General features: G+C 41.2%; 1 protein-coding gene across 2 annotated transcripts in view; it reads right to left on the bottom strand.

Annotated features, from left to right (window-relative positions):
- Positions 1–500: 500 nt before the first annotated feature.
- The window catches only part of si:dkey-246g23.2 (solute carrier family 66 member 2), a 48627-nt gene continuing 22128 nt past the window's right edge, over positions 501–26999 (bottom strand). For both annotated transcript variants that reach the window (XM_041038727.1, XM_041038726.1), the window contains exons 4-5: positions 21692–21908; positions 501–4955 (exon numbers count right to left, since the gene is read on the bottom strand). In XM_041038727.1, coding sequence (XP_040894661.1) covers positions 4781–4955; positions 21692–21908 — 392 coding nt within the window. In that variant the 3' untranslated portion in view covers positions 501–4780. The remainder of the gene's footprint in view (positions 4956–21691; positions 21909–26999) is intronic.

Below are 26999 nucleotides of genomic sequence, written 5' to 3'. Positions count from 1 at the left end.
TACACATCTTAATTAACCCCCACTCATCATTCTCCCTCTCATGTGTCCAGCAGCAGGCACAGTCCGAACTCAGCCTCAGTCCTTTTCATGATTTATTTGGTGCCCAGCCACACTCTCTCCATCCTTTGAAAAAGAAATATTCAAGGTTTTTCCAGGACAACACACTCTATATCATAGCTCGGTATGATAGCTGCAGTGGGAACCGGTGTATGTAAAGGATTTATACGCAGGTGCATAAAAGCACATTTTTATCTATATGTGATTTAGGTCTGATATTCTTGGTTGTGTTGGCTAGAACTCAGTGGGTTCACATGAGGCTGCAGGACAGCTTTTGTGCAGAAAGCCTGTCTAAATCCAGCCTGCTAGACTTATATCAGATCTGATTTCTTTTTTTTTGTTTGTTTTGTTTTTCTTTCCCAATATCAAATGTCAAACTTTTTCTCCTTAACATGCTCATTCATTTCAAAACATGCTGCTAGTAACAACTGAAGACCACGTGCTGGAATATAAATAGTTTATATTTGAGAAAATAACATGATAAATATTTCACATACATACATTCTCCATAAAACAGCAAAAACTATTTGGACACCAATGCTTCTGAGTATTATTTTTTTTCTAATGTATACTGTCCTAGACCTATATGTCATCACACTGTAGTGTAACATGACATTTAATTGAACAGTTTGCCATTGTTTTAATAGACTTTAAGGCAGCCACTGTACTTCTAGATTCACAGATCATGTAAGTACATTACCTGAAGAAACATCAGCAACCATTAACACAGAAACTAAAATTCACACAATTCTTTATAATGCTTCTGATTTTTCGTGTAACTATTAACTGAAAAATTATTCCAAGATATGCATGAAATATGTGAATATATCTTTTATCTCGTTGAAGTAACAGTCCAAACCTTCTCCCTCGTCAGAAATGACAAACAGTCTGCTTCTTATCATGTTGCAGTAGCGAGACAATAAGTGTGTTTACCATAATGTTAACCTGGTAGAGGGATTATCACAACCAGGCTGTGAGTATGTGTTTGTGTGTGTGTTAATCTTCCCTACTGCCCTTGAGGAGGCCACAGGGAGCCCAAATGTTAAACTAAATCCACCGAGGGTGCTATTCTCAGCCTCTATCGAATGGAAAAACAATATAAAGATGCACATCTGGATGTGATGATAAGAGCATATAGAATACAGAAATAATGCAACTGCAATACAGCTGTGGTATGCAGGGCAGAGGAGATAAGACTCACACAGCTCACAATATGGCTAACAGATGTAATGTAAGATTACTGGAACTGAAGAATGAATGTATACACAGAGCCTTAGCACATACACACACGCCCACACAAAGTGGCTCTATAAATATCACTTTAACCGATTGCAAAAACGTATTAAAGCACCAGCAGAGAAGGACTTATAGATGCTTTGACTCATACCTAACATGGTACAGTGCTTCCGTTAAACACATAATCTCAAGATAAACCTTACTCTGTGAGTAAGGTTTGCTGTTTTCATATACAGATGGCACACATAAAAAAAAAGGAAAAAAAACAGAAGAGAGTGCTTCTCCTTTTCAACTGTTAGCCCCTTCTTTGGCTTGAAGGACTGAAATTAAATGATCAACCTTAAAGGAATAGTTTGAGGGGATCAATACCACTCTCATGTCTGTACAGCAGATAAAAAGTAACAGCCAGGAGACTATTAGCTTAGCTTAGCATAAAGCCAGGAAAACAGGGAGAAACTGACTATGTCCGGCGGAAACAATAATCTGCCAACCAGCACTGCTAAAGCTCACTAATTAACATGCTATATCTCGTTTGTTTGAGTGTAGAAATTACACAGTGTGATTTTAGACCAGGGACCAGTTATCTGAGTGCTGGAAAATTGGACATGGCCCTGAAACAGTCTGGTACATAACCCCCCCGTAAAAGAGCAAGTATTCGTTTTCAGGTTGTTGTTTTTTTTTTTAAACAAAGAGCCAGACTAGTTGTTTCCCCCTTTTTCCCAGTCTTTAAGGTAGATAGATAGATAGATAGATAGATAAAACCTTTAATAGTCCCACAATGGGGAAATTGCACAGGTAAACTAAGTGGCTGCTGACTGTAGTTCCATGTTAACAGTACAGACATGAGAGTGGTGTCAATCATTTCCTAAAATGTCAAACTATTGGTTTAATACATTCCATGATAATCAAAACGTTAAAAAAAAAGTAATGTAATATTAAAGCAAAGGCACCACTCAGTGTTATATCTGAGGATCTTGTACACTGTTCACTCTTGAAATAATCCTATGTTTTTCAGATTATCAAAACTCAGCGCAAAACTTTATGACCCTGAGGACTAAGATACAATAATATCAGCAATGCCCCTATACACATTTACAACTGCAATCCTATGGCTGACGCATACCAGTATCTGCAGGAGTTTGTCCGCATGATGCAAACCATAATCACTGCAGTGTGTAATTTAAACATGATGTTTACTGAGGAGAAACTACACAGACAAGTATGGATTAAAAGATGGACACAAAGTGGTGAGTTAAAAAGGTGACTGAAAGACTTAATAAGCAGGTAGTTTTATTACTTAATTAAATCATGCCATGGGGGAGAGTAAAAAGAAACCTGTTCTGACTACTGATCAGCTGCCAGCACTGATTCATTTTATCCTGCAGGGCTTTTGTAAGAGGAAGCTACTGAGAAACAGGTGAAAGAGGCACAATCCTCCCTGAGGCTACATTGTGAGATTGTTTTGTTGATTATAAACAGAGATTCTAATAAAATATTTGTGAACATTTTTGCATTTTGGAAGGCTGGAATGGCTGAACAAGGTTTCAGTGTTTCTGTAATGGCTGTAATGTTTCTACTGCACCTATTAGACAGAGAAAGTGTCCATCTGCTATCAGGAGGGGTAAAAGTGAACTACGTGGAACACATGGCAGATAAAAAAAATGAAGCGGGTCGTAGGCTAATAAGATGATCTCAGCAAATGACCTTGCTTGCTCATCAGTATAATTTATAATCACACACTCTCCACAACTCAGCTGCAACCGCCTCTAAACAATGGCTCACCAAAGCTTTTAAATGCAGCAGCATGAAGGAACTAAACATGAAACATTAGCAGGCTGTCCATGCATTACACAAACTGTCCTCTGTTTAAAGGGACGTTTCTGGGTGAATGAAGACACTTCAAAGTTTGATTACTACTTTAGATCACACCTCTAGGAGTTACTTAACATGCTATGAAAGAGAAACTAAATATTTTAATCTAAGGGACTGCACAGAAATTATGTCAGCATGAGGGGCATCAGGAAAGGGGAGGGTATTATAAGGCTTTTTTTAGGGTAGTTTTACTTTTTGGAAGAGCAGGCACCGGCCTTTTTCATGTTGGATTTATATTTTATCTCAGCCTTCCCTCCAAACAAATAATAATTACATAAATAGCTACATTGAGGATATGTGACTCAGGCATACAATGAGGCACACTACTGACCTTGTACATAAGTTACGTCACCTGAGCTAAGTGACAGTCTTTGAATTTAGAGAGCTGCCTCCTGTATCAGTATTAGATGGTTATTTATTGCTAGCTCTTTTACTCTAAAAAATAGAGTAGCAGGAATATTCAACATTTTTTTTTGACATTTGACATAAATTTGTCAATTTTCAGTTTGACCTCTAATGTGTGCATTGCTGGCTATGGTATTGTTCCATAAAGATAATACGGTTTACACTGGGCAACATGATTGCGGTAAAATAAGATGTACCAACTCAATATTGTTCAATATTATTTTGAGATATTGGGAGAAGAGTGTTCCAGTTTTTCTTTCCCAAGTCAAGGGGCAAGTACATGAAGGGACCGAGCCACTGATCTTCTCATTAGTGGACGACTTGCTCCACACCTGTAATTTTCATACAGTGCTTACAAGTAAATATTTTAGTCACTAAACGTATTCTCACTTTGTTAGAATTACTGTCATATATACATTTTCAAATAGAGTGTTTCTTGCACAGGAGTAAAAAAAAAATATTCAAAATATTTAGTAATACTGTCCTATTAAGAATAACAATAAAATTGATAAAAAAAAATAACTTACTTTGACCTGATGTCTGACGTGTTCTTTGGAGTCTACAAGAGATTTTAGGACTGAGGCAAAGTGCAAAGCAGGCATGCCCACATTTTGTCATTGTTCTTCGTAAACTGTGTGGAAGACCTGCATTGCTTCAGTCAAAGCAAAAGCAGAATCATAACACACAGATTGATGGCCTTTGTAGTTACCACTGCTTGGCGCTAGATGCTAACAGCAAAAATCAATTTCAGGTACAGACGCACCAGTAAGCATGCCAACACACTCTCTCTCTCTCACACACGCACACACACAAGGATGCACAGACACGCACACGTACACACACACACACACACACACACACACATTAAGTGTCATGAGAACAATCCAGTGAAGTGTGGAGTGTGAAGTGGGAGACTCATCAGTCTGGCAGCAGACTCCAGGGCAGGGCTACCGGTGCAGGACTGGTTGTTACAGCAGCACAGACCTGCTGTTCAGCAACTGGCTAAAAAACCAAGGCTAAAACTGGTTTGAGGGCACTTCGAGGTAAATTGGTTGAGTCTGCAAGAAACCTAAATGACGCAGAATATTCTACACCAAAAAATTCTACACTGACTTTGGCTTTTTCCATGTTCTGGCACTTAGCGTCTCCCCTGACAATTCTGTTGACCTTGAAGGGGAGTTTATTAAAAAGCCCATTCAGGCTGTGGAGCTCAGCCTAGCTTGGCCCGTGTGTCTTGGCTGTAGAATAGCACCTGGAGTAGGATGGCCACGTCGATCAGGATCTGGACTGAACCGCACACCCAGAACTGAGCCGGGCTTTCGTTCATCACAAAGTAGGTGGTCTTGAAGACGTCGCCCGCCGTCCACAGCAACACCATCTTCACACTGGACAAAGGGGACACAGAGGCACAGTGTGAGAAAAGAGAGAGTTAAGGAGTTTTCTCTTAAAGGAACACTTGGTTTTCTGGCCAAGAGTTAGATGAGAGAGTTAATACCGCCGTCATGTCTGCATGGCAAATACTGTATGGAAGTGGAGCCAGCAGCCGGTCAGCTTTGCTTAGCCAAAAGATAAAATGGAAAAAGTGGGAAACAGCTGGCCTGGCTCTGTTCAAACATAACAAAAATCAGATTTTCTGAAAATCTGAAAATTCAGTGTTCACCTGGGGTTGTACAACAGGCCATAAAACTTCATGTAAAATCACAACTTGTGGTTCTAATACCTTGTTTATGTACATTTGCAACTAGATATAATGTGTTAATGAGCACTAGAGGTGCTGGTAGGTGATCTTTATTACCGTCTGAAGCAGCCAGGCTAGCTGTTTTTCATGTTTCCAGTGTTTATGCTAGACGAAGCCAACCTTCTGCTGGATTCAACTACATACTTACTGTGCAGACATTATAGTGATTTCAATCTTGGCAAGGAAAAAAAACATATAAAAGTGTAAGAAATGCATTCATCTGTGTTCCTGCATTCATCTGTGAACATTCAGGTGATTGGTCTTGATGATTTAGCTCCTGCTGTATGAGAAACAGCAGCGAGTCAGTGAAAACTGAAAACAAAAGGATGAAGTTTGGCCTAAACTGTTGATTGATCACACCCCATTAGAGACAGTGCAACAAAGACAAATAAGATTGCATTTTTGAGAGACACAGAGGCTGAGAAAAAAAAACGGCACTGAGGAAGACAGCAGTCATCTACCACACTGGCGGCCTGATGCCAATTCCCTCAAGGAGTCTTCTTAACAGAAACTTTACAGAAAAAAAATCAGATAAAGTATAGAAAGGACACTCTTCACCTTGTACCACTGCTTATTGTACGCCTCCAGATATCACTTTCTATATTGTCTCCGTCCTTCTTCAGTTTCTTTCCCCATGCTATTCCTCTCTTCTGCTGCTCCCCCTTTCCACTCTCGCTGTCATACAGTTTCTGCCCTCACTCCTACTCAGCCTACTCCCCGCTCACTCTTTTATTCTATAGTTTTGCTCCCTGGAGAGTGAAGTCCCACAGGTATGAATGTAATGTGAGTTTATTCATTTTATTAGAGCTGACTGGGCCTGGGGACAGAGCAAGGCCATCAGTCATCAATGAGCCATACTGTAAGGGTGAGACAGGGGTGAGGGAGAAAGGAAAGGAGAGAGACAGAGACAAAGAGGTAGCAGAGGACAGCATTTATCTAGCATACAGTAAGAGAGACATGGCTAAGACCACAAAACCACCAGAGAGAAAGAGACCTCTGTGAGAGAGATATGGATGATGAGTGCATGTGGGAGAATAGGCAGCCTAATGACTATGGGGACAGCTGTCCTGTACTGTCCTTGAGCTCTCCTTGCAGAGTCATGTCAAACTCCCAACTCTCCCCCGGGTTCCCTTCAGGCCCCCCGCCCCCCAGTAAGGAACCAAAACACTAGCGGCAAAACAATCCTGCCCTGGCACGGAAAAAAGGACATTATTATTCAGCATACCTGAGAATGTACCAAATCTAGGCACTGCATGCACTGAGGAAAAATGTAATTAACAACCCAGACTGTCGCAGGCTGCAAATACAGGCTGTGCTGGACAGAAACAATGTGTGTAATGATCGGAGTTTAACTCACAGCTGTTAGGATACATGCGACTGTCAGGCTGCACATCTGGACACTTTCATTTGCAATTATAACCGGCTCAGTCATTGACTGTAATAAAAAGGACAGATTGTCACTGCAGGAGAAACCTCAGTGTTTTTTTTTTGTATCTGCTGTGGCAGCAATACCTACATTATTGGACGCACAGGTAGTTGTTTTAAGCTGGGGCTTGGTCCCAACTGTGATTTGAATGAATGTTCACCCATTCACACACACACATTCACAGCGCTTCTTCCTTAACAATACAGTGCTTTAACTACCACCAATGAGCACATCAGGGGCAATTTGGGGTTCAGTGTCTTGCCCAAGGACACTTCGACCCGCGGACCGGGGAAGCCGAGGATCGAACCACCTTTAATCACCTTTTCTGATTAGTGGACGACCCGCTCTACCTCCTGAGCCACCGCTCAGCCATACACTCCATACATTCTTCTGTGACTCTGTAGTTTATGTTAGCTACTGTTAGTCGACTTCAGATAGATATTACTGTATAAAAGAGATTACTGAATTAGTCTGACTGCCTTTGTGACTCTTGTCTACTTGCTGTCTTGCGTGCTACTACTGTTACCTTTTAGTTAGTGGCATCTGTGTAAGACAGAGGCAGTCTGCTTCAGTCAGCAAACAGTTCCCTGCTTCTTCCCTCTTTGGTCCAACTGATTATCTATCAAATTTAACAGCCTCAGGCTTTAGTAAGAACCAGGCTATTTCCACCTCTCCCAAAGGCTGAACGAGGAGCGCTTGTTTAGAGCACATCTGAGTCTCACTGATGTGATCTGCTCCCCTAACAATTTAAACTTTCAGGGTAAACACTCCAGGGTTTGATTGAACTGCTCCAAAAATAAGTGCGCCAAAGAATTTAAAATCATCATGCTTTTACTTCTCTCTCTCTCTCTCTCTCTCTCTCTCTCTAAGCTGCCAGGGTTCATCGGGGGAAATACTTGCTCTTTGTTGTACTGAAGTTTTTTTTTTTTTCAGAGTACCCTTCATTGAACTTCAGATTTCTTGTTTCATCTCTCTCCTCTTTTTCTTTCACTGCGCCACTTTCTTCTTTTCTCCTCTGTCCCACTCAACTGTCATCTTTGCATTTATTGCCCTTGTCATTGCCTTTGCTCAGCTCCTCTTTTCTCTATAAAATGGAATAAAGTTATAGTGACTTTTTTCAGCTTCTGTTGTAAACCTTTACCACATAGTAAGCTAGCTGTTTGGAACAAATCTTTCAGAAAAAAAAAAACCTAGTGAGGAGACATTTAAAACATTAGCTTGTCACTCAAATGAAGACAGTGGTGGATGAAGTACTCAGATCCTTTACTTAATTAAAATTAGCAATATCCCAATGAAAACGTACTTAGTTAAAAGTCCTTCATTCAATGGTTTGCTTCAGTAAAAGTAAATAAATATAGCCAGCAAAATGCACACTCGAAATGTATGAAATGTAAAAGTATGCTTTATGCAATATGACCCCCTTTCATAGTGTTAAATTATAGGGGGGGGTCTAAAGGTGAGAGGTCTAACACTCCACAGAGAGCCACTAATGTAAATAATTGCAACATTCATTATAACCTCCTTCTCTTCTATGTATTCTGCTGAACTCGATGTTTTTACTCAATTCCCAGTAGGATTGTAGAGTTATTATATAACTATGGGGATTCAGAGACACACAAAATAAATTACAGTCAGAATTCTTAGTGAGTAGACTCCCTATTAAATATATTGATCATATTTTTGTATTTGTAATTTATTTATGAGTCCTGGGTGCACGAAGAAATTGTTGAATAACGGAAGCGGAATAAGAAGTAGAATAAAAATAAGACTAGATCCATAAAAGATAGAGAGAAGATAGAGAGAAGAGATCTTGCTGCGGATGCTGCTAAAATTTGGGTGTTGGGTGATTTTGAATTTAGTATAGATGATTCTTCTTTTTCTCTTCCTTGTTTTTTTTTTTTGAAATTCCCCTTTGCAACGTTAAATTCACAATCAAGTTGATTCTTAAACAATGTCTCCGCCCTTGTCTGCAGCCCTCCAACCTTCATTTCATCTTCATCCTCCCCCTCTGCCTCTGTCTTTCTCTGCTACCCTCTCAGCCTATTTCTCCCTCCCTTCCTTCACCCTCCCAAATTCTCCGCTCCCCCCTTCGGCTAATTTCTTTGCTCAAGAGACGGCAAACATCATTAACGAGTATGAGTCATTTTCAGTGTAATTAAGGAGGACGGGTCATCTGTACAAACACAGTCTCCACAGTAGTGCAGAGGAATGGACACTAAACACCAGTTTGTCGTCATTCATCTCTGGCAGGTACACACACATATATATACACACACGGACGTATTTCCCACATCTTACAGACTCTGTTTTGTCATGCGGATCTCATGTACTTCCATCTTGCAGAGACAGCATTTACCATGACTTGTGGCTCGGCTGACAGGTGATAAAAGACACACAGAACAAACAATTGAACTTGGTCCTGAGTGAGGCTTTGAGTGTCCACAGAGGGAAGGAGTGATAATGATATTGACTGAGAACACTGACTGACCCACTACCTCTGTCTCACACCCACGCACATGCACACATACATTCATCAATCAGGCTGCGTGTCAGTTAGCTTTAATTTGCAGAAAAAAACACATAGGAGGTACAGAGAGAAGAGGAAAATGCAAACTATGAAATTGTGCATTTGCTTCATGTTCTCAGCAGAGCACACACAAACACAAACAAGCAACACACGGAGGCACACACATGCACTCACGCTGACTCAGTTCAGCTCGGCGTGGACACATCTCTCATTGATTACTACTGACCTGACACCTTCATCTGAGCTAAGTGGCAAGAGATGAGAGAGGAAAGGGTGAAATGGTGAACTGGGTACTTTGGGGATGGAGAGGGAAAGATGGGAGCACGGAGACAGATGAGGGAGGACGGAAGTAAAAAGAAAATGATGAGAGATGGATGACCGTGTTGCTGGGCAGAGGGGAGATAAATCTCGAGTGAGGGGTGAGAAACGAAGCCACCCTGATAGCTGGAGAGAGTGACAGGACAAGGGAGAGCGATGGAGAAAGCGAGCAGGGGGTTTGATTGCACAGTGTGATGGCTGTGCCATATGTGGGCCGGGCAGTAATTGCGCTGTGTATTGAACGAGGGCTGTCAGGCCAGCTATTAGCTCCTCTAAGCGGCTGGAGTGGATGAGTGGAACACAACTACAGGAAACAGGGCTGAGTGACATTTAGAACAAGAGATGGAGACAGAGAGAGAGAGAGAGAATTAAACGGACATGACTGTGGTGTGTGAAAATTACTGATTTCACATCCCAAATATCCACAAAGTTGCCAATAAATCTTTAAATGTCACTTTGTGAAACCGAACTTTGCAGCAATTCCAAAATGACTGTAAAGTATTGCCTCCTGTACATCATTAGCTTAATTCCTTCTATCCTGTTAAAAGTAATTAAAAGTTATATTACCTATGTGTTACAGCAGAGTATATTGTACAATAAAACTTTTAATGTCCCTGTGCAATCGCCAGACAACATTATCAGAGAATGGCCATGGAACTATGATTAAGGTATAATTAAGCAACAAATTACTTAGAAATAGCTCATGGTTAAAAAACACCAACAGTAAAATTACTCTGTGTGGATGTATGTGATTATGGCATCTTTCAAATTATTCTGATGGCATAAGTTTTTGTTTGCATAAAAAAACAATCACAGTGAAAACTGGTGCAGTCTATACGTTAATTTCAGGGGGCACTTAATGTTTACAGCAGTGACATTCTACACCCAGAGAGCACCACAGTTGAAACTATGGTTTCTTACAACTTGGATTTGATTTTTATAGCTGCAGCCATCAGCCATTGGAAACCGATGATATCACTCAAAATACTTTCGGTCCGACGGAGCCAAAAAACCATAAGCTGTTAGACAATACAGGCTGCAAACAAGCCAACAGTTTCGTTTGCCTCCATATATATTTGGAAGTAAAACTGGCAGTGGCCACACCCGTCGCTAATAATCAATCATTGTGAGTGGGCACACTATGGCAAGTAAAGTAGATCCAAGTTCACTACCCTAATGCCACTTTGTTTAGTTATTGAACAAAGTCATTACTTTGGTAGGTACAATGTCATCATACCTGAAAGAACTGTTGGCTGGAGAAACGACATAATCAAACTTTTTTCTTTAAGAACTGTCCAGAAGACCAGAAGCTTCAGTTGTTAATCTGAGGTAAGATGTACTGTAAATCCAGTCTTGGTGTGAAAGTCTGACGACTTTACCTTGCTACATTGCTAAGATGCTACATTACAATAAATCACATGCTGCTGAACTGTCCGATATTCCATTAGGTAAAATGAGCAACTGAAACATTCAACTTCCTCAGCTTAATGGACAGTCAGGAAGGTTCAAAAAGCAGATCCAATCCAATCCAAGCAATTAACTGATCGATAAGACTGACAGAAAATGAATGCATGACTGCTCAATAGATTATTTCCTGCTCAAAATGCTAAATTAACTGATAACTGATAAGTAATCAAGAGTTGCAGCCAAGCACTAGTTACACTTATGGATCCTCATTTTTACTTTTCTCACTTTTTTGGTCAAGATTCAAAGGTTTCTAAAGTAAAGTGTTTCTAAAGTGTGGCAAACAAGACGCAGAGCAGTTTCCATTTAATGTATTGGTGTACCCATAAAACACTTGTAACAACGGGGATCAGAAGGCTAACAAGATTTCTATTACTGCAGCTGGCTGATTTATTGCAACTGGTATACTTCATTAGAACAGGTACTTGATTAGGTTTCCTCTATTCTATGTCTACTTCACATCTTTTCAGCTTTCTGCAAATTGCCCAGTGCCCTCACCTCCTTAACCTCATCCCTCTGCTGGTTTATCTGTACACCAGTCTGTCCTCTTTTTGTTCTTATTTCTCAAGCTCTCCACTACTCTCCATTACATTACTCTCCCCCTTCAACCTGCTTCTAAATCTTCATCCTCAGTCCTCCTTCCCTCCTCTTGCCTCTTCTCCTGTCAACTGCTGTCTCGTTATCTTCCTGTCCCAGGCTCCTCTGCTGCCTTTCACCTTGTCCACTGCCCAAGGGACCACAGAATGGATGGATGGATGGATGGATGGATACTGGGACGGAGGAATAGCCATCCGAGGGCTGAAAGTTTCTTGCAGGCACAGCACAGATCGCTATCGTGTTCCTGCAGCATTTGTATCCATATATGTAAATTTTGTGACTGCAGTCCAGAATACAAATGTGAAAGTGATGGTGAAGTCAGTGACAAAAACTGTCATACAACTTTTAACAGGAACAATGTAGACTAAATTCTACACTGGACACTGAACTCATTAGAATGAGCCCCTTTTCCATTTAAGGCTGAGACGCACTGGATGCACTGGTTTGTTGCCTTAACACTAATACTTATTCTGTAATAACTGGATTTTGGGTTGGTTGTTATGTTGGTATTTTGTGGTGAATGTTCCATGGCCGAAAGCCAAAACTTTGTTCATTGTATCTCACCCGACATGACGCATTTTCCAAAACTGCTGTGGAATTAAACAGGCAGCTGATCACAAATTAAACCCAGTGCAGACTTTAAGCTTCACATGGGGAATCACACTTTGTATGTGAGACTTCAAATTGTCCAGAAGGGCGTCAGACAGTCCTTGTAATTGCTTGATAATACTAATACAAAGCTCTATGGAAAGAGAGACACTCACACTCAAGCAGCCGGGGCTGATGTTTAAAGCTTCAAAGAGCTTCAATCACCTCTTCCATCTCATCTTCAGCACAACCACGAGTGTACGCACTGGTATGATGTGTGTGTCCATGCATGCTGGTTTATGTGTATGTGTGTGTGTGTGTGTGTGTGTACACACATGTGCGCCCACACATGAGGGTGTGTGTGAGGTGATTTAGCAGCAGGGCTGTAGCTCTCCCTGGGGGGGGGGGGCAGATAGAGAGACGAAAATCAAAGGGCCCAGCGAGAGAGAGAAGCCGAGCTGCTCTTAACCCACTAACTATGAATTATGCATGCTGATCGATCGCACACAGGCAAACACAGAAAAGTTCCCAACCTGCCAGAAAAAGATGGATTCTGCTTCACAAAATGAGGCGGAGGGGAGGTAAAGAGAACGAGTATCACACAGAGTTTGCCTAAGGATAGTTTGGATACTTTTTCGGGGGGGGGATGTAAACAGGCCAGAATGGATGAGATGGCCTGTTGGTATTGGCTACCTCAGTATATTCATTACATCTATAATCTTATGTAATCTAAAACAACGGTCTAATTTGTCATAGCTGTGTTTCTTAGCAAAAAAAATTTTACAAATGCTTGTAGAAAACTAAATAAAAGCATAATCCACAAGGCTACATAATCCTCCAAAAGATATTTTAATAACCCAACATGAAATAAAATCCACTCCCTTAAAATACCTGTTTCTTTCTTGACAGGAACATTTCAGACAGAGCTCTTCCTCAGTGTGAGAAGTTAGGCAAACAGCACAAAATAAATGGAGAATTGCTGTCACTTATGGAAACCATACAGGTGATTCAGAGCTACACAATGACAAAATGTGCCCATGGTGTGTAATAGCTATAAAACACAAACAGAAGGAGCCACAGGGAGACAAAATTATGTGTAAATTATATAAATAGATGACGGGAGAAATCGAACACTGGAGAAAAAAAATCCTGATTAAATAAGTAATTAAGCATTTATGTACACATGGATAAAAACACAGAATTTTTAGATAAAGCAAGTAACCTATAAACTTCAGTTGGCCAATCAGGTGGCAGCAGTACAATGCATAAACTCACACAGATACAGGTCAGGAGAATCACATAAAGTTCACATCAAGCATCAGAATGGGGGGAAAAATGTGACCTCAGGGACTTTTACTGTGGTTGCCTGATGGATTTAAGTGTTTCTCAAACTCCTGCTCTCCTCGAATTTTCACACACAACAGTCTCTAGAATTTTTACTCAGAATGGTGCAAAAAAAACGGACAGTTAATGTAGCCTGGTCTGATGAATCGGGATTTCTGCTGAGGCTGCAGATAGCAGGCTGAGAATTTGGACCCATGGACCCAACCTGCCTTGTGTCAACAGTCAGGGCTGGTATTGGTGGCGTGATGGTGTGGCGAATGTTTTCTTGGCTCGCTTTGAGCCCTTAATACCAATTACTCATTATTTGAATGCCACAGTCTGACTGTATCTGACTGACTGAATATGCTAAATGGATTAGCACGTCATCTGTCATTTTTTACTTTTCAACGGAGACAGAGATCATTGTTTGCAGCTATTCCACAGCAGTTCTGACTGTGGAGGTTTCTACTCCACCACTGTAATAGCTACAACACCACAGAAGAAAAGGTGTTATTGCCCAATGGGAAGAGGACAAAGTAGACAAAGCCGGGAAGAGTCTGAAAAAAGCCTGCTTTGTCACTATTGCACCAGTGTATGGGTTTACAAAGAAAGTAACGGGGGTGGCTGTTGCCAGTGTGTTTTGGTTTCTAAGTAGCTTAGTTTTGTCTCGAGCCGTAGGTCCAACATGGCCTTGACATTTAGCATAAATTCATAGCTGGATGGAAGAGAATGTGCACTGTATAGGAATAATCCCTGTAGAAATGTATTTCCAAATGCACTGACAATTTGTATGATGTCTTACAGTACTACAGTACAGTCATAAGACTGCACCCAGGCAAAAACATGCACTACTGCCAGTGATGGAACTGGACTGTATATCCATCACACTTCCTGTTCTCAGCTCCTGTGAAGACTTGGCTTCATTAACATGCACAGTAATATGTCAAAAAAAAGAAAAACTCTGGATATTCAAAGTCTGCACAAAAACACCATCTTTTATACATTAAAAATAGGGCCATAACTAAGAATTATTAGTTCTTACTTTTCAGATTTTTCTCAAAATGAATAGTTTAGTTTATAAAATGTGAAAATAAAAAGTGAAAATAAAGCAGCAAGTATAGAAAAAAACATATAAGCTGTTGAATTTACAATGATACAAAACACACATTTTGATAAATGATTTAAAAGAAAGAAAAGCCATTTAAAAAAATGCTATCAGTTATTTTTTTGTTAATGAGTTAATTCAAATTTGTAAGAATCTTTTTAAATTAAACTTAAACTAATTAATAAAATTAAGATTTTTCAGAACTAACTTTCGTAAAGCACCACTGTGCTAAAGTAGCCAAATAGAGCCACTAGCACAGATGTAGAGTCCTGTTCATCAATATACCCTAGTTACACCTTAACTAGATTTATTATTACACATTTTTCATTGCCTCTGCCTGGTTACACTACAGTAGAACTGCCATTTTTTTCAAAAATCAAGGTCGAACAAATTTGCAATGACAAGCAATTCGTTTGAATAAATCTGAATGCGCACCCCCATAGGTCAAGCTAGTAGTGAAGTTTTAGAGTGGCCTCTTCTGGATCACAAGACAAACTACTTCAAACGACTGCACTTACAGGCTGTAAATTTTAATTTTGAACAGGTTACTACAGTTTGAAAATCAAACTTTTTGCACCCGAATTCAAATGAACGTTCAAATTTTGAATAAAAAAGTGACAGACCTACACTACACGCCCAGCCAACCCAGACTGAACATGTAGAATAACCCAAATATAGTACATTTTTAGTGGAGCTGATCGTCTGTTATAAGAAAAAAGCAGATTCTAAGTCAGAGCAATAAAAAGTGCACGTATTGGTCACTGATCAGAAATAAAATCATAGACCACTGGAACGTTCCTCTGGCATCGCACCCGACAACACTGTCACTACCAAAGAGGCTGCTGAAAAAAGGCCTTCCACTGAGGTTTGAATCAGGGGCTCCTCCACTGATCATCTGAATCATCAAGGTTTAGAGCTTGAGGGAGTTTAGAGACTGTGCTATCTAAGGTTAGTGGTTCTGCAAGTTTCTTGTATAGAAAAATAACTGGTGGTAGAGCACAACTGTCCATCTGATAAGCAGAGAAATATTTTTAATCATATTATATCATATCATCATACCAAATGATGCCATTTCTACAAAGCTGGACTTTGCATTTATGCAGCAACTGTCCCCATCCTCACCTTCCAGATGTGGTCACTTCTGAAATACACAACCCTGGTTCACAGGCCACAAAGTGCTTAGAGGTCATCACGGTGTCTCCACCATAGCCTCCAGAGTCAGACTGTAAAGGTGCTGACTCTCTGTGCGAAATAGCCTCGAGGTAATGGCCGTCTCAGGAGAAACGTGACACTACCATTAGGCTGCTATTGAGGGGACATGGTAATAGGACCACCATTACCGCTTCAAGGGTGTTACCCAGAACCGAGAGTGAGAAATAAGCAGCTAGTAGTGAAGGTGTGGGAGAGAGAGGGAGGGACAAAGAAAGACAACAGGAGCTGAATATGCAAATATATACAAAATTCTGTTCTTTTTGCTGGACTCAATTGTACGTCAGTAGTTTGACTATTAATGTAACATTCAAGACAATAAAAAGCAGTAATTTAAATTGAGAGAGAAAAAGAAAAGAAGATGAACTGTCTACAGAAAGCAAACTAGCAGAGATAAGTGTCCCTTAAGAAAGGAACCAGTACTTGTCTGCATACTTTTGTGTCAGTGCGGCAGACAGACTGCCCCCGACAGTGTCCCCTCCACTGTCACTGCGTGACATTGTGAAGGTTGGCAGCTTTTGTGCAGAGCTGGGAGAGGAGAACTGGAGAGGAGGCAAAATAGATAAAGTTTAATGAGAGGGAAGAGGAAAAACAGGCGGGCTCTCCAGGCAGTCGAGCAGAGAGCAATCAGTAAGACGCAAACACCACACATTGTTGTTTATATAAACAAATTGCAACTTTACCATTCAATTATAGCTTCCACTTGAGTAATGAGTGTTTTCAAATGCCAAGCAGGTGACGGCATCACTCAACGACCAAACACTGTCAGATGAAAAACCTGGCATCTTCATACAGTCAGTGTTTAATAACTAGAAACAGCTTTATTCTCTGAATGAGCAGCATGTAATATGTAATGCTCTCACTTTTGCAGCCACTTTCCTAAGCAATATGAGGTTACAGAAATAACCTGGAGGGCTTAATGGGCACGCGTAAATTCATGCAGTCACTACGGCTGCTTTCGCACCTGAAGTTTAGTTCATTTGGTCAGCACCTAAAAAGTTCTTATCAGTTTTATGTTGCTGTCTGTGATCCTGAGATATCAGTGCTACAGGCCCCCAGGGGGGGAACAAACCCAAGCCAAGTTCACCCCACAGAATGACAGCAACTCGAGCTGCTCTTTAGTGTGCCTATGCTTTTATCTTCTCATGGGCCCACAGAGTTCACAGAGAAATTATTCATTGTGACGATCATTAGTATTTTCATCCTTTAATTTATTCAGTGACATTTCACTGAAAGTAATGATCTCTTAAATGCCCTGACCACACTTAGATAATCACACCTAGAACCTATCCAGGTCAACCACAGTATGATCTGAGGGCCACCGAGGAGCTTCAGCGGAGCAGTTGTGGTACAGCGGCTGTTGAGCCTTCGGTGCTGGTAACAGGGGAGGGACAAGCTGAGGTCTCTCACTGTACCCACCCAAATTTGTCCTGTAAGTCAGAGGGTCAAACTGGCAACTTTGTCGTCACAAGCCTGGATCTCTAACCTTATATACCATAACTAATGACAGGGCGGTATAAACAGGACAAACTGGAGATGCACAGTTAATTCATTTTCACACTTCAAACAACGCAGACCACAGTTCGTTTGGTTGAGACACAGCTTTTCACATCATATAAGGTTGTTTGTTGGGTCTACACCAGAATTAGAATGACAGCATTTACACCAGTCTAAATGAACTGTGCCAAATGGGCAAACCAGCCCATTTGGTTTGAAGTGCACCAAAAAGATTAGGTGTTAAATCATCTGTAAAGAAACAGCAGCAGAATTAAAGGGTGCTCCTTCCTTGTCGGTCGTGAGTCTACATTCCCAACGTTTTTTGTTTTTTTTTACCACATCCCTTTCTTTGTTTTTCTACGCCTAATCCAGTCTAGCTGAACCACACCACCACCACCACCACCACCACTTATCCTCCTGTCTCTTTTATTGTATCTTTCCATCACTAGCCTGCCCCTTCCTCAATGTCCCTGGAGTAGCAGGATAAGTGTAGTAGCAGGATGTGTGCGAACACACATGCACGTATGCAAAGTGTCAATAGTGACCAAGCCACATAATTACACCTGTGTGTGTGTGTGTGTGTGTGTGTGTGTGTGTGTGTGTGTGTGTGTGTGTGTGTGTGTGTCTCTGCTTTTCCACAACATGCATCTGTTTGGAGCCGATCATTTGGGTGAGCGGTGACCTGGAAAAGGTGAGCGGTCCTTGATGAAACAGATCCATACGCTCACCATCACACCTCGGTAATAGGACTCAGGGGAATCTGACTGTACAACAACAAGTAACTGTTTCACGTGGGATAACATGAGAGGACGGAAGTGCCAACAACGTGCCGTCATTACATTCTGGGAAATGGGTTTGTTCCAGCTTAACTGAACAAATGGGAGAATCATTGAATTCACTTGAGCAGGGTCAAAAGATCTGAAACATGGCAGACATGCATGGGCAGAAGTGCTGAATGTGCATTTTGTAGCCGGCAGTGTCATTTGTCCAATTAGGCCGCTGAGATCAATAGTGAGGTTAGAAAATATTCATGTTAAGATTACAGAATTTTCTTGTTCTCTTTCAGTATTGTGAAGTACTCTCTAACATCTGTGTTTTTTATTTATGGAGAATGACATAATATTGTCACATTACTAACTACAAAGGACATGTGCCATAGATCTCAGTTTAGCGAAATGATGTTCCTACCTTATCCATCAGTCATCCGAGAGACCTAATGTAGTGTTATTGCGTATTTAATCTTTGCTCTTATATTCACTCTGAGCTGAAAGGGTGCTTAAAGGAAGTGCAAGCCCAGATGTACACCCCGAGGACACTTCATGTGAAATGGGGCAAATTACTGTGAAAGAACGTCGTGCTATTCAAACAGTAAACCACAGAGCAGCATTTTGCAGAACACTGCTGCCTTATTTGAAGACTAAAATATCTTTAGAGCATATCCCTCGTGTTTATGGATGTATGTGTGATACATGGTGAAATATGCACAGGCTTGACTGGATTTTCCTCTGCATGTGTTTCACTGTAAAAGCTCCTGTGACAGCACTGAGTGACAGTTAATCCACAGAAAACACGCAGGGGGGACTTGAGGAAGAAGGATAGATATACCCTGAACTCTGCACAATGTGGAGAAAGCACAAACAGATGACACCTGTCTGCAGTGAAAAGGATTGTCTCTCAAGGGAAAAACATGAACAGCACCATCATGAATCAAGGCCCTTCTCACCTCCTGTTTTTATTTTTACTCCTTACTGTACACTATTTCTATGTTTTTCTCGTGCTTTTGGGAATCAACAAAAAACAAATATAGTACAGAGAACTAGGACAGAACGACACTGCTAAGGAAAAACAGCAGAGGAGGGATTGACAATCTGTACAGGAAAACATTAAAGCTGAAACGAGTAGACTCATCGATTAGCTGATTGGAAAAAAAAATCAGTATTATCTGTATCAGTATTTTGATAATTGATTAGTCATTTAAGTAATTTATGTAAACCATGCTCATGACAGTCAGTTGATCCACCACTTCGGTCCAGAACAAAATATCTCAACAACTTGTGCATAGATTGGCTCAAAATCATCTACATACATTCATGGTTCCCAGACAAAGATCAGCGTTATCATGAGGTTGACATTTATGGTTTTGAATAAAATGTCTCAACGACTTTTGGATGGATGACCATGACATTTGGTACAGATATATTAACATGGTAAACCATGGTATGAAAAGCTTTGCCATCAGTTCATTAAATCCCTGCAGCCATCTGAAGGCAGCAATCTGATAAATGTGCACACTTTGACTGGAAGCGCCGTCATTAGACACAAACATCCTCTGTTTACCTTCATTAAAACATGTGCAAATGACACCAGGTCACAATAAAATAACTCCATACAATACTAGACACATCAGATTGGTCTGTACTGAGCTGGAATCCTGTTGTTTAAATGGAAGATGTCGTATTACAGTGGCTCGTCAATCCTGTACCTCTTTTCCAACTTCCTTTTTAGCTGAAGTAGCATTTAATGTTTCCTTGAAATGTATAATGGTGAAAATGCTGTGGTGTCATATTTTACTGTATGATGTGAACATCTATGACTTGAGATACAGCTGAAATAAAACTGAAATAGTGTCAGGTTGATGTAAACAGATTAATCAACATTCTTTATTACTTATTTCTGTCATCATTGTACTACTTCAACTACTTACACCACAGGCCTGCAGCCAGAGGCAGCAGGCCTGTGGTGCTGTGTGTTCAGATCGTGTGGAGAAGTGTCTTTGTTGTCCTTATGCATCACTGTGATGGCTTCACCTGTGTCACAGCGACGAGATCAGTGATGTGACTGGATAAGACTGAGTCTATTAATCACCAGTGTCTCAGATTTATATTCTACCTCTGCCAGCTCTTTTGCGCTCGTGACCTGAGCGGGTGCATTTGGAGAAGCCCACACAGTCCAAGCAACCAAGATCTACTGTCTTGCATCTGTCATTGGGCTTGCACAGTTCAAAATAGGGCACTCAGCCTTGTTCAAGCAAGAGAGCAACTTGTGAGCATTTGCGTCCTTTAGGCTCTGACAACACCAGCCCGAGCTTTAGGAAACTGCATTTTTCACCATTTTCTGACATTTAATTAACCAAGTAATAGCTAGATTAATGGATAAAGCAATCAGCAAATTAATCAATAGTGAAGTGAATTGTTAGTTGCAGCTGTAAAAATTTTAAATATATTTATTTTTTAACTGAAAGCAAAATCACTCTCAGTCACAGGGAGAATGCCGAATTCCAACTAACATCAGTCCAGCATCCTACTTTTAGATTTTCATCTCATAACATTCTCCTGGTATGAATGATTCTGACTTCTGTATTTCCCATCAACTACTGACATCAAATGATGGGAGCTTTGTAGTTGTGTCAGCAGGAGAAAAAGTGAAATATTTTGTTTTGTCCCCACAGGCTTTTTGTAGAGATGAGTGACCAGCAGATCTTGTACCTACTGTTTGTAAGCATATACACACACATACACACACAGTGTAATCCACGGTTTTTGCACTGATGACAGACAAGAGACATAATGAGGAAATAATGATCATAATTAGTATGAGGTTCTGTGCCATTAGGGGAGTAATTGATCTTGCAGTCCTCTACCTGAGAGGCCAATCAGTATATACATTGACCTTTGCACACTGTGCTGTAACATTAACAGTAAAAACCTTCATAATGCAAGCTATGCACTGTGCTTGCACTGCTCCTTCACCCTCTACTCCCTCTCTCCATTCGGGGTGACCTTGAATTTAATGTGGATACAATCTAAATCTCAGGAATTACCTTCAAATGCAGCGTGTAATAAGTCCATCGAGAACAGTTTTTGGAGGGTATCTGTCAATTCTTTTAACTGATTTTGGAGGGCAGATAGGTTGAAATGAAACAGTAATATCATCACCTTCGCTTCATCACTTTCTTTCCCATTTATTTTTCTGCCATTTAAGCAGTTTAAACTTCAGTGTGTCAGTATTCACCACTGTAAATGCATTAACCCTGTCAATTAAATAGATAATGGTTAGAAAAATGTTTAAGGCTCGGCCTTTGGGTTTATCCAATCCTTGACTTACTGTTTTTTTATGCAGATTCTAATGATTATAAATTACCTTATTAGCATATTTTGTTCATGAGCATATAAATTACTTGCACACCCTGGGTATTAAGGTTAATGAGAGTATAGAGAACTTTTAAGGCAGTGTGAGAGTGTCGCACTGCATGTATGCCACAGCATGTATGCCAGCGTCAGCGCAGTGAGTTATGAGCTTTCTGTAAAGCTCTGGTTGACCGTGCTGTACCTCATGCCTTTGGTGGAGTGATTCTGGATGTTTTGGAGTAGCTGCGGGAGGCCCAACATGGCCTCAAACATCACGGCCAGGGAGCCCAGCATCTCCACAAACACGGCCGAGTCCAGCAGCAGAAGGGAGACCACTGCACACAGCACGGTGAAGCCGAAACAGAAGAGCAGGTAGTCCTCAAATGCACTCCACTTCCAGAAGTAGTTGAAGTCCAAGTCTGGAGAGGGGGGACAAAAACAAAGCACTCAGAACTCAGTACCTGTCATCAGTATTGTTTACATTCAAATATAGACTGAATACAAACAAATGTGGGGTGATTTAAAGGAGAGAAAGCAGACCAAAGAGCCTGAAAGGACGACGGAATAAAGAAGCTAAGTAAGAGTCTGACTGTGGGGGGGACTGTGTGTGTCTGTGTTTGTGGTGCTGAAAGGTGAGGACGCGCTCATGCTTATGCGCAGGAACAGTGAAAGACAGAGATTGAAAGCGACGAGGGCGATATAGCGGGTAAAAGAAGAGGCAGGAGGAAAGAGCGTTTCATGAGTTCATGAGAATGAGTGTTTCATTAAAGGATGCATAGAAATTCTGCAAAGACAGCACTCCTTAATCAATACTGTGCGCATGCATAAGTGAATGGAACAAAGATAAATGAGATACTCGAAAGCTTTTACATTTCTATTACTCTGGAATAACCTGGCCTTTGGTGAGGCCAGGCTATACATTTAGAAAGTTTATTACCTTTGCTTTAAAGCTATCTTTTCACTGACACAACCCTTGGTTCAGAAGCTGCCACAGAAAACTTATGAGAAAAAGCATTAGGCCATCAACAATCCCATCACCATCAGCCATCTTCTCGATGGACCATAATGTGAGATGATCGACGATCTCTCATTGATTATGTATGACCACGGAGCTGTGGAAACCAGCTGATACCAGCTAAAGGGGATTGATGACTAAATAAGAGCACATTAGTTAGGGTGGGGATTCAAATGTGATGCTGCATATTGCAAAGCACCTGGCTTTTCCATGTGCTGGTTATCTTTCACACTTTGACTACATAGGCTGAACCTATCTGAGTCAAAAACATGTGCCTCTGTACATTTACATGTGAGTGCGTCTCCTTGAATTCCTACATACACGAGGGACAAACGTTGTCAGCGCAGTGAAATAAGAAAAATCTTTTCAAATGTGAATATTATGGCTCTCTTCTCTTTAATGAAGCATCACTTATAGGGCTGCAACACATCATTTTTATAATTGATGAATTAATGTTTTTCTGTTTGACCAATTAACAATTTAATCTATTAGACAGAAAGAAATGGGCTGTCCTTGTGCCCCAGTGCTCTAAAGCACATGCCGTGAGACTGTGGCAACAGCCGAGGCTTCCCTCCCCCTGGATTTCTCTCTTTGCTCCCACATATCCTGTCCTGTTTCTACCGTCAACTATTGAATCAAAGCAGAAATGCAAAAATAACAACAACAACAATAATGATAATAATAATTATAAGTCAGCAGAGTGAAAAAACACACAATTCTGCAAATGGAAAAAACTCTGCAAAACATTTATGTCCATCCATTTCAAAACACAGAAACATTTAAATTAACATAATTTAGAAAAAAGCAGCAAATCTGTATATTGAAACGCTGAATCCACAGAATGTTTGGAATTTTTGGTGAAAAATAATTGAATTTTCTTATCAGTTATAATACAGCTTAGATTCGGGCTGAAAACAAGGATTGGGAAGTGTACTGTACATCAGTGCTCAGACAGTTAAACAAGTGTTAAACAACCAGAGGAGTTCTCTGTCTGAGCAGGGCCTTTTCCATTACTATCATCTCCCATAATGTTCAAATATGATCATACAAAATATTCTGTAAAGCACACACACACACGCACACAAACAAACCCACACACACACACACACCGAACACAAGGCTGGGATGTCTCCCATTCCACTCCAATGAGCTACATCTGCTGTTGCGTCCTGGGACAGACAGAGTGAGACATCTTGCAGCGAGTGCAGCGTGGCAAGTTTGTGGCAAACAGTGAACGTGATTAATGGCTTTATTACCGAGAGCCACAACAGACACATCGCCCACAGCTGACAACAGACATGCAGGGTGGGAGAGGACGGCAATACATGAGACATACACACACACACACACATCTACACATGCTTCTCAGCGCTCTCTCGCACACATATGACATGACAAATATCGACTATCTGGAAATGACTTATGTTTCTCCTCACAAACTACGGCACTTACAGAAGCCTGAAAAGCAGGAGACAGAGGGCCTGGCACAATGCAGCTCTTATTCACCAGTCCCTCTTCACTCCTGATGCCCTGTTACTTCAACACAGCATCAAACCTGAGTCACTGCAGCCACTGGCGGCTGGCAGGGGGAGACTGGAGAGCCAGGAGAGGCTTAGAGGCTGCCCTTTATCAGCAACATAAAAGCCCTTTCATTTCCTTTTGAATGAGGCCAAGGTGGTGAAGTATAAACATGCTGACAGCAGCAACAACGAGAGTAGTGGTATTTCAAAACTACTGTCAACTTTTTAGTGTGTAAAACCTCCCGCTGAGCCTCTCACATTGTCATCGCTTGATTTTTAATTCAGTTTCCCCTCCGTCTCTCCTGCTTATCTGCAGTGCGCACACACACACACACACACACAGATCCTTGTTTTACTATATTTGTGAAGACCTATCATTCACATAATGTATTCCGTATTCCCTAGCCCCTTACCCTAACCTTAACCATCAAAATGCCGAACCCTAAAACCAAGTCTCAACCCTCATACAGCCATTTAAACTTGTGGGGTCCAGCATTTTTGTCCCCACAAAGCTGTCAGACCCCTCAAATATGGTGGGTTCCCGGTTTTCAGATCCCAACAAAATAGCAAAACAACCCTCCACACAGCAAAAACATTCTTCCCTTGTCATCTTACCAAGAAGTCAAATCTGTTTTCATACATAAAGCGGCACACCCACCTCCCTTCCTCTCACGTCCCCCCACCCCCATCCCATTTCATCTCTCAGTTATACAGCCTCGTATGTTTACCTGCGTAATCAAATTGCTCGGAAGAGTATAATGAAGAGAGAAAGCTATGCATCATTCATGGAGTCATCTCTTTTATTCTTCCTCCTCTGAAACCATGCCACATCCTCGGCTTCCTTTCCCTGACCGGTTCACTTACTTCCCCTCACTGTTCCAGTATTTTCACACCACTGACTTGAAAGGAAGAAAGAAAAACAAAAAAAAAGCATGTCTTCACTTTACACCCAAGCACACACAAACACCTCCTTTGTGGCTGCTGTCCTTGTCACCCCCCGGGACAGCACAGGTGGCCTGGCCTTTTCCAAAAAGCATCCTCCTGTCTGGTGAGTGTTGAGGCCAGGGCAGCACTTCAAAGACCCCAGAGACTCCCGAGTGCCAGGAGGAAGCGAGGCGCTTTTTCTCCACACAGGCTCTTTGTTTACAGAAAGCCCATTCGAGATCAAACAACTCAATTACTAAAACGGGAGAGGAACCAGCCCTGAGGATACCTGTGTATGAAGTTACTCTAGGAAGATGATGAAGTTGCTCAGGTCGGATAAGTCAGTCAATCTGTGTATGTGTCTGTCTGTTCAGGTAGTTGTGACAGCCTCAGCAGTTCTACCTTGGGTGCAGTTTTGTCAAGACTTTGTTTCAGCGCTGTTACAACTTAACAGCAGCCTCACACAAGCTGCACAGAGGAGGGAGAGGATGATTAGAGAAGGACAGACGGGAGGAGGGATGGAAAGATGGAGGGGTGAGTGAGTCACAGTCAAGTAGATATATGGAGGATAAACTCGCTGCGCTTCCCATCAGGCCGTGGAGAGAGAGAACGGTGCGGAGGTGAGAGCAGAGACTCCGAGACAGAGACAAGGATAGACACTGACAGCTTGTGTTTCGAGATATGCTGACTCAGCATTATCAGTGAAAGCAGAATGACTCCGCTCTGCGGAGCCTGCTCGGTGTATTTTAAGATGTGTGAAAGTCCCCCGTTTGACATCTCTTGTCGGCTGTCTGTTCGGTGCTCGGATCACTGGTCTAATCTGAGGACAGGTGTTGCATTTTGCTGGACATGCATGAAGTAATGGACTTTTCAGATTATTGTAATGGGTAAAAACCTTTTTTTTTTTTCCTTTTTTTTAGTTTGGCCACAGATGGCTGACAATGCAAGCGACTTAGGATATCACAAAGTTTGTCAAAGGGCCATCTCACAGCATCTGTGAGCTGAACCTGCAGACTGCCTCTGCTTTTTCAGGCCATGAACACAGCTCTGTGGAGAACTGACACAGACACAGCAGACACTTCTAATACTTTCCCTGACAAGCTTTAATAGGGACCTGACACGCATGCTGCAATCATTTAGACAGACAGAAAGTCACTGAACCATTCTGAACTGACACTGTCCAACACATTGAACAGATTGTTTCTGCAGCCGAAACATAACTTGGTTCACCAGCCAAACAGGTCAGAGTGAAGACAGACAGAAAAGGGTCCACTGCTTACTGTGTCTCCCTCGTTCTCTGTCAGCTCTCTGAATAATACAAGAGCTTCTAAAATAATGTCCACTCTTTAAATTACACTGGGAGTGTAACACACACACAAGAACAAATTGCCTTCCCAGTGGATTTACTCTCTCAAACTAGTTCATTTTTAACTTTGGGGCGAAGGAACTTCATTACACAACTGCCTTCTCTGGTGAAACATTTAGCTAATTTATTAAAACAAATATGAGTAATGCTGGCTGAGCATTTCAAACACTTTTTTCCTGCATTTTCTCAGAAACTTTGTAAAGACCATACTGATCAAAAAATCTGCCCCTGAATTTTTTGCATCAACCAGCCCTTCCCATCAACTGCTCCATTTCACCCTCCCTCCTGCTAAACTGTTTGGATACTTCCCAGTGGAGAGGAACTTTTAGGAGGGATGTTGTACAACGGCAGACTGGACCAACACCGGTACTGTGAGCAGATGGGGCGGTTCAGGTTCAGCCATGCGTTACAGGGGTTATTTGTGGTAACAAGGACTGCTATTCCTGTCTACATGTTTAATACAGTTTTGGATTTCTTGCTTCACTGCCTAATTTGACCTAAGTACATCCTCTATTTTTATCTTTTATGTTCAATAAATTAACAAAATTAATTGTTGTAAGTAAGTTGTAACAGAAGTTGTTTCTATGGTCCTTGACGACACTGCGGTGTTCTTTATAAACTCTGTTTGGTCACGTCTCCCATAACAAAAAAAAAAAGAAAGCTTGCATCTTCTAATACATATCTA

This window comes from Toxotes jaculatrix, chromosome 5, assembly GCF_017976425.1.
Source record: "Toxotes jaculatrix isolate fToxJac2 chromosome 5, fToxJac2.pri, whole genome shotgun sequence".
Lineage (NCBI taxonomy): Eukaryota > Metazoa > Chordata > Actinopteri > Toxotidae > Toxotes > Toxotes jaculatrix.
Note: the sequence above shows the minus strand (reverse complement) of the source record. Positions and strands in the feature narration are given on the sequence as shown.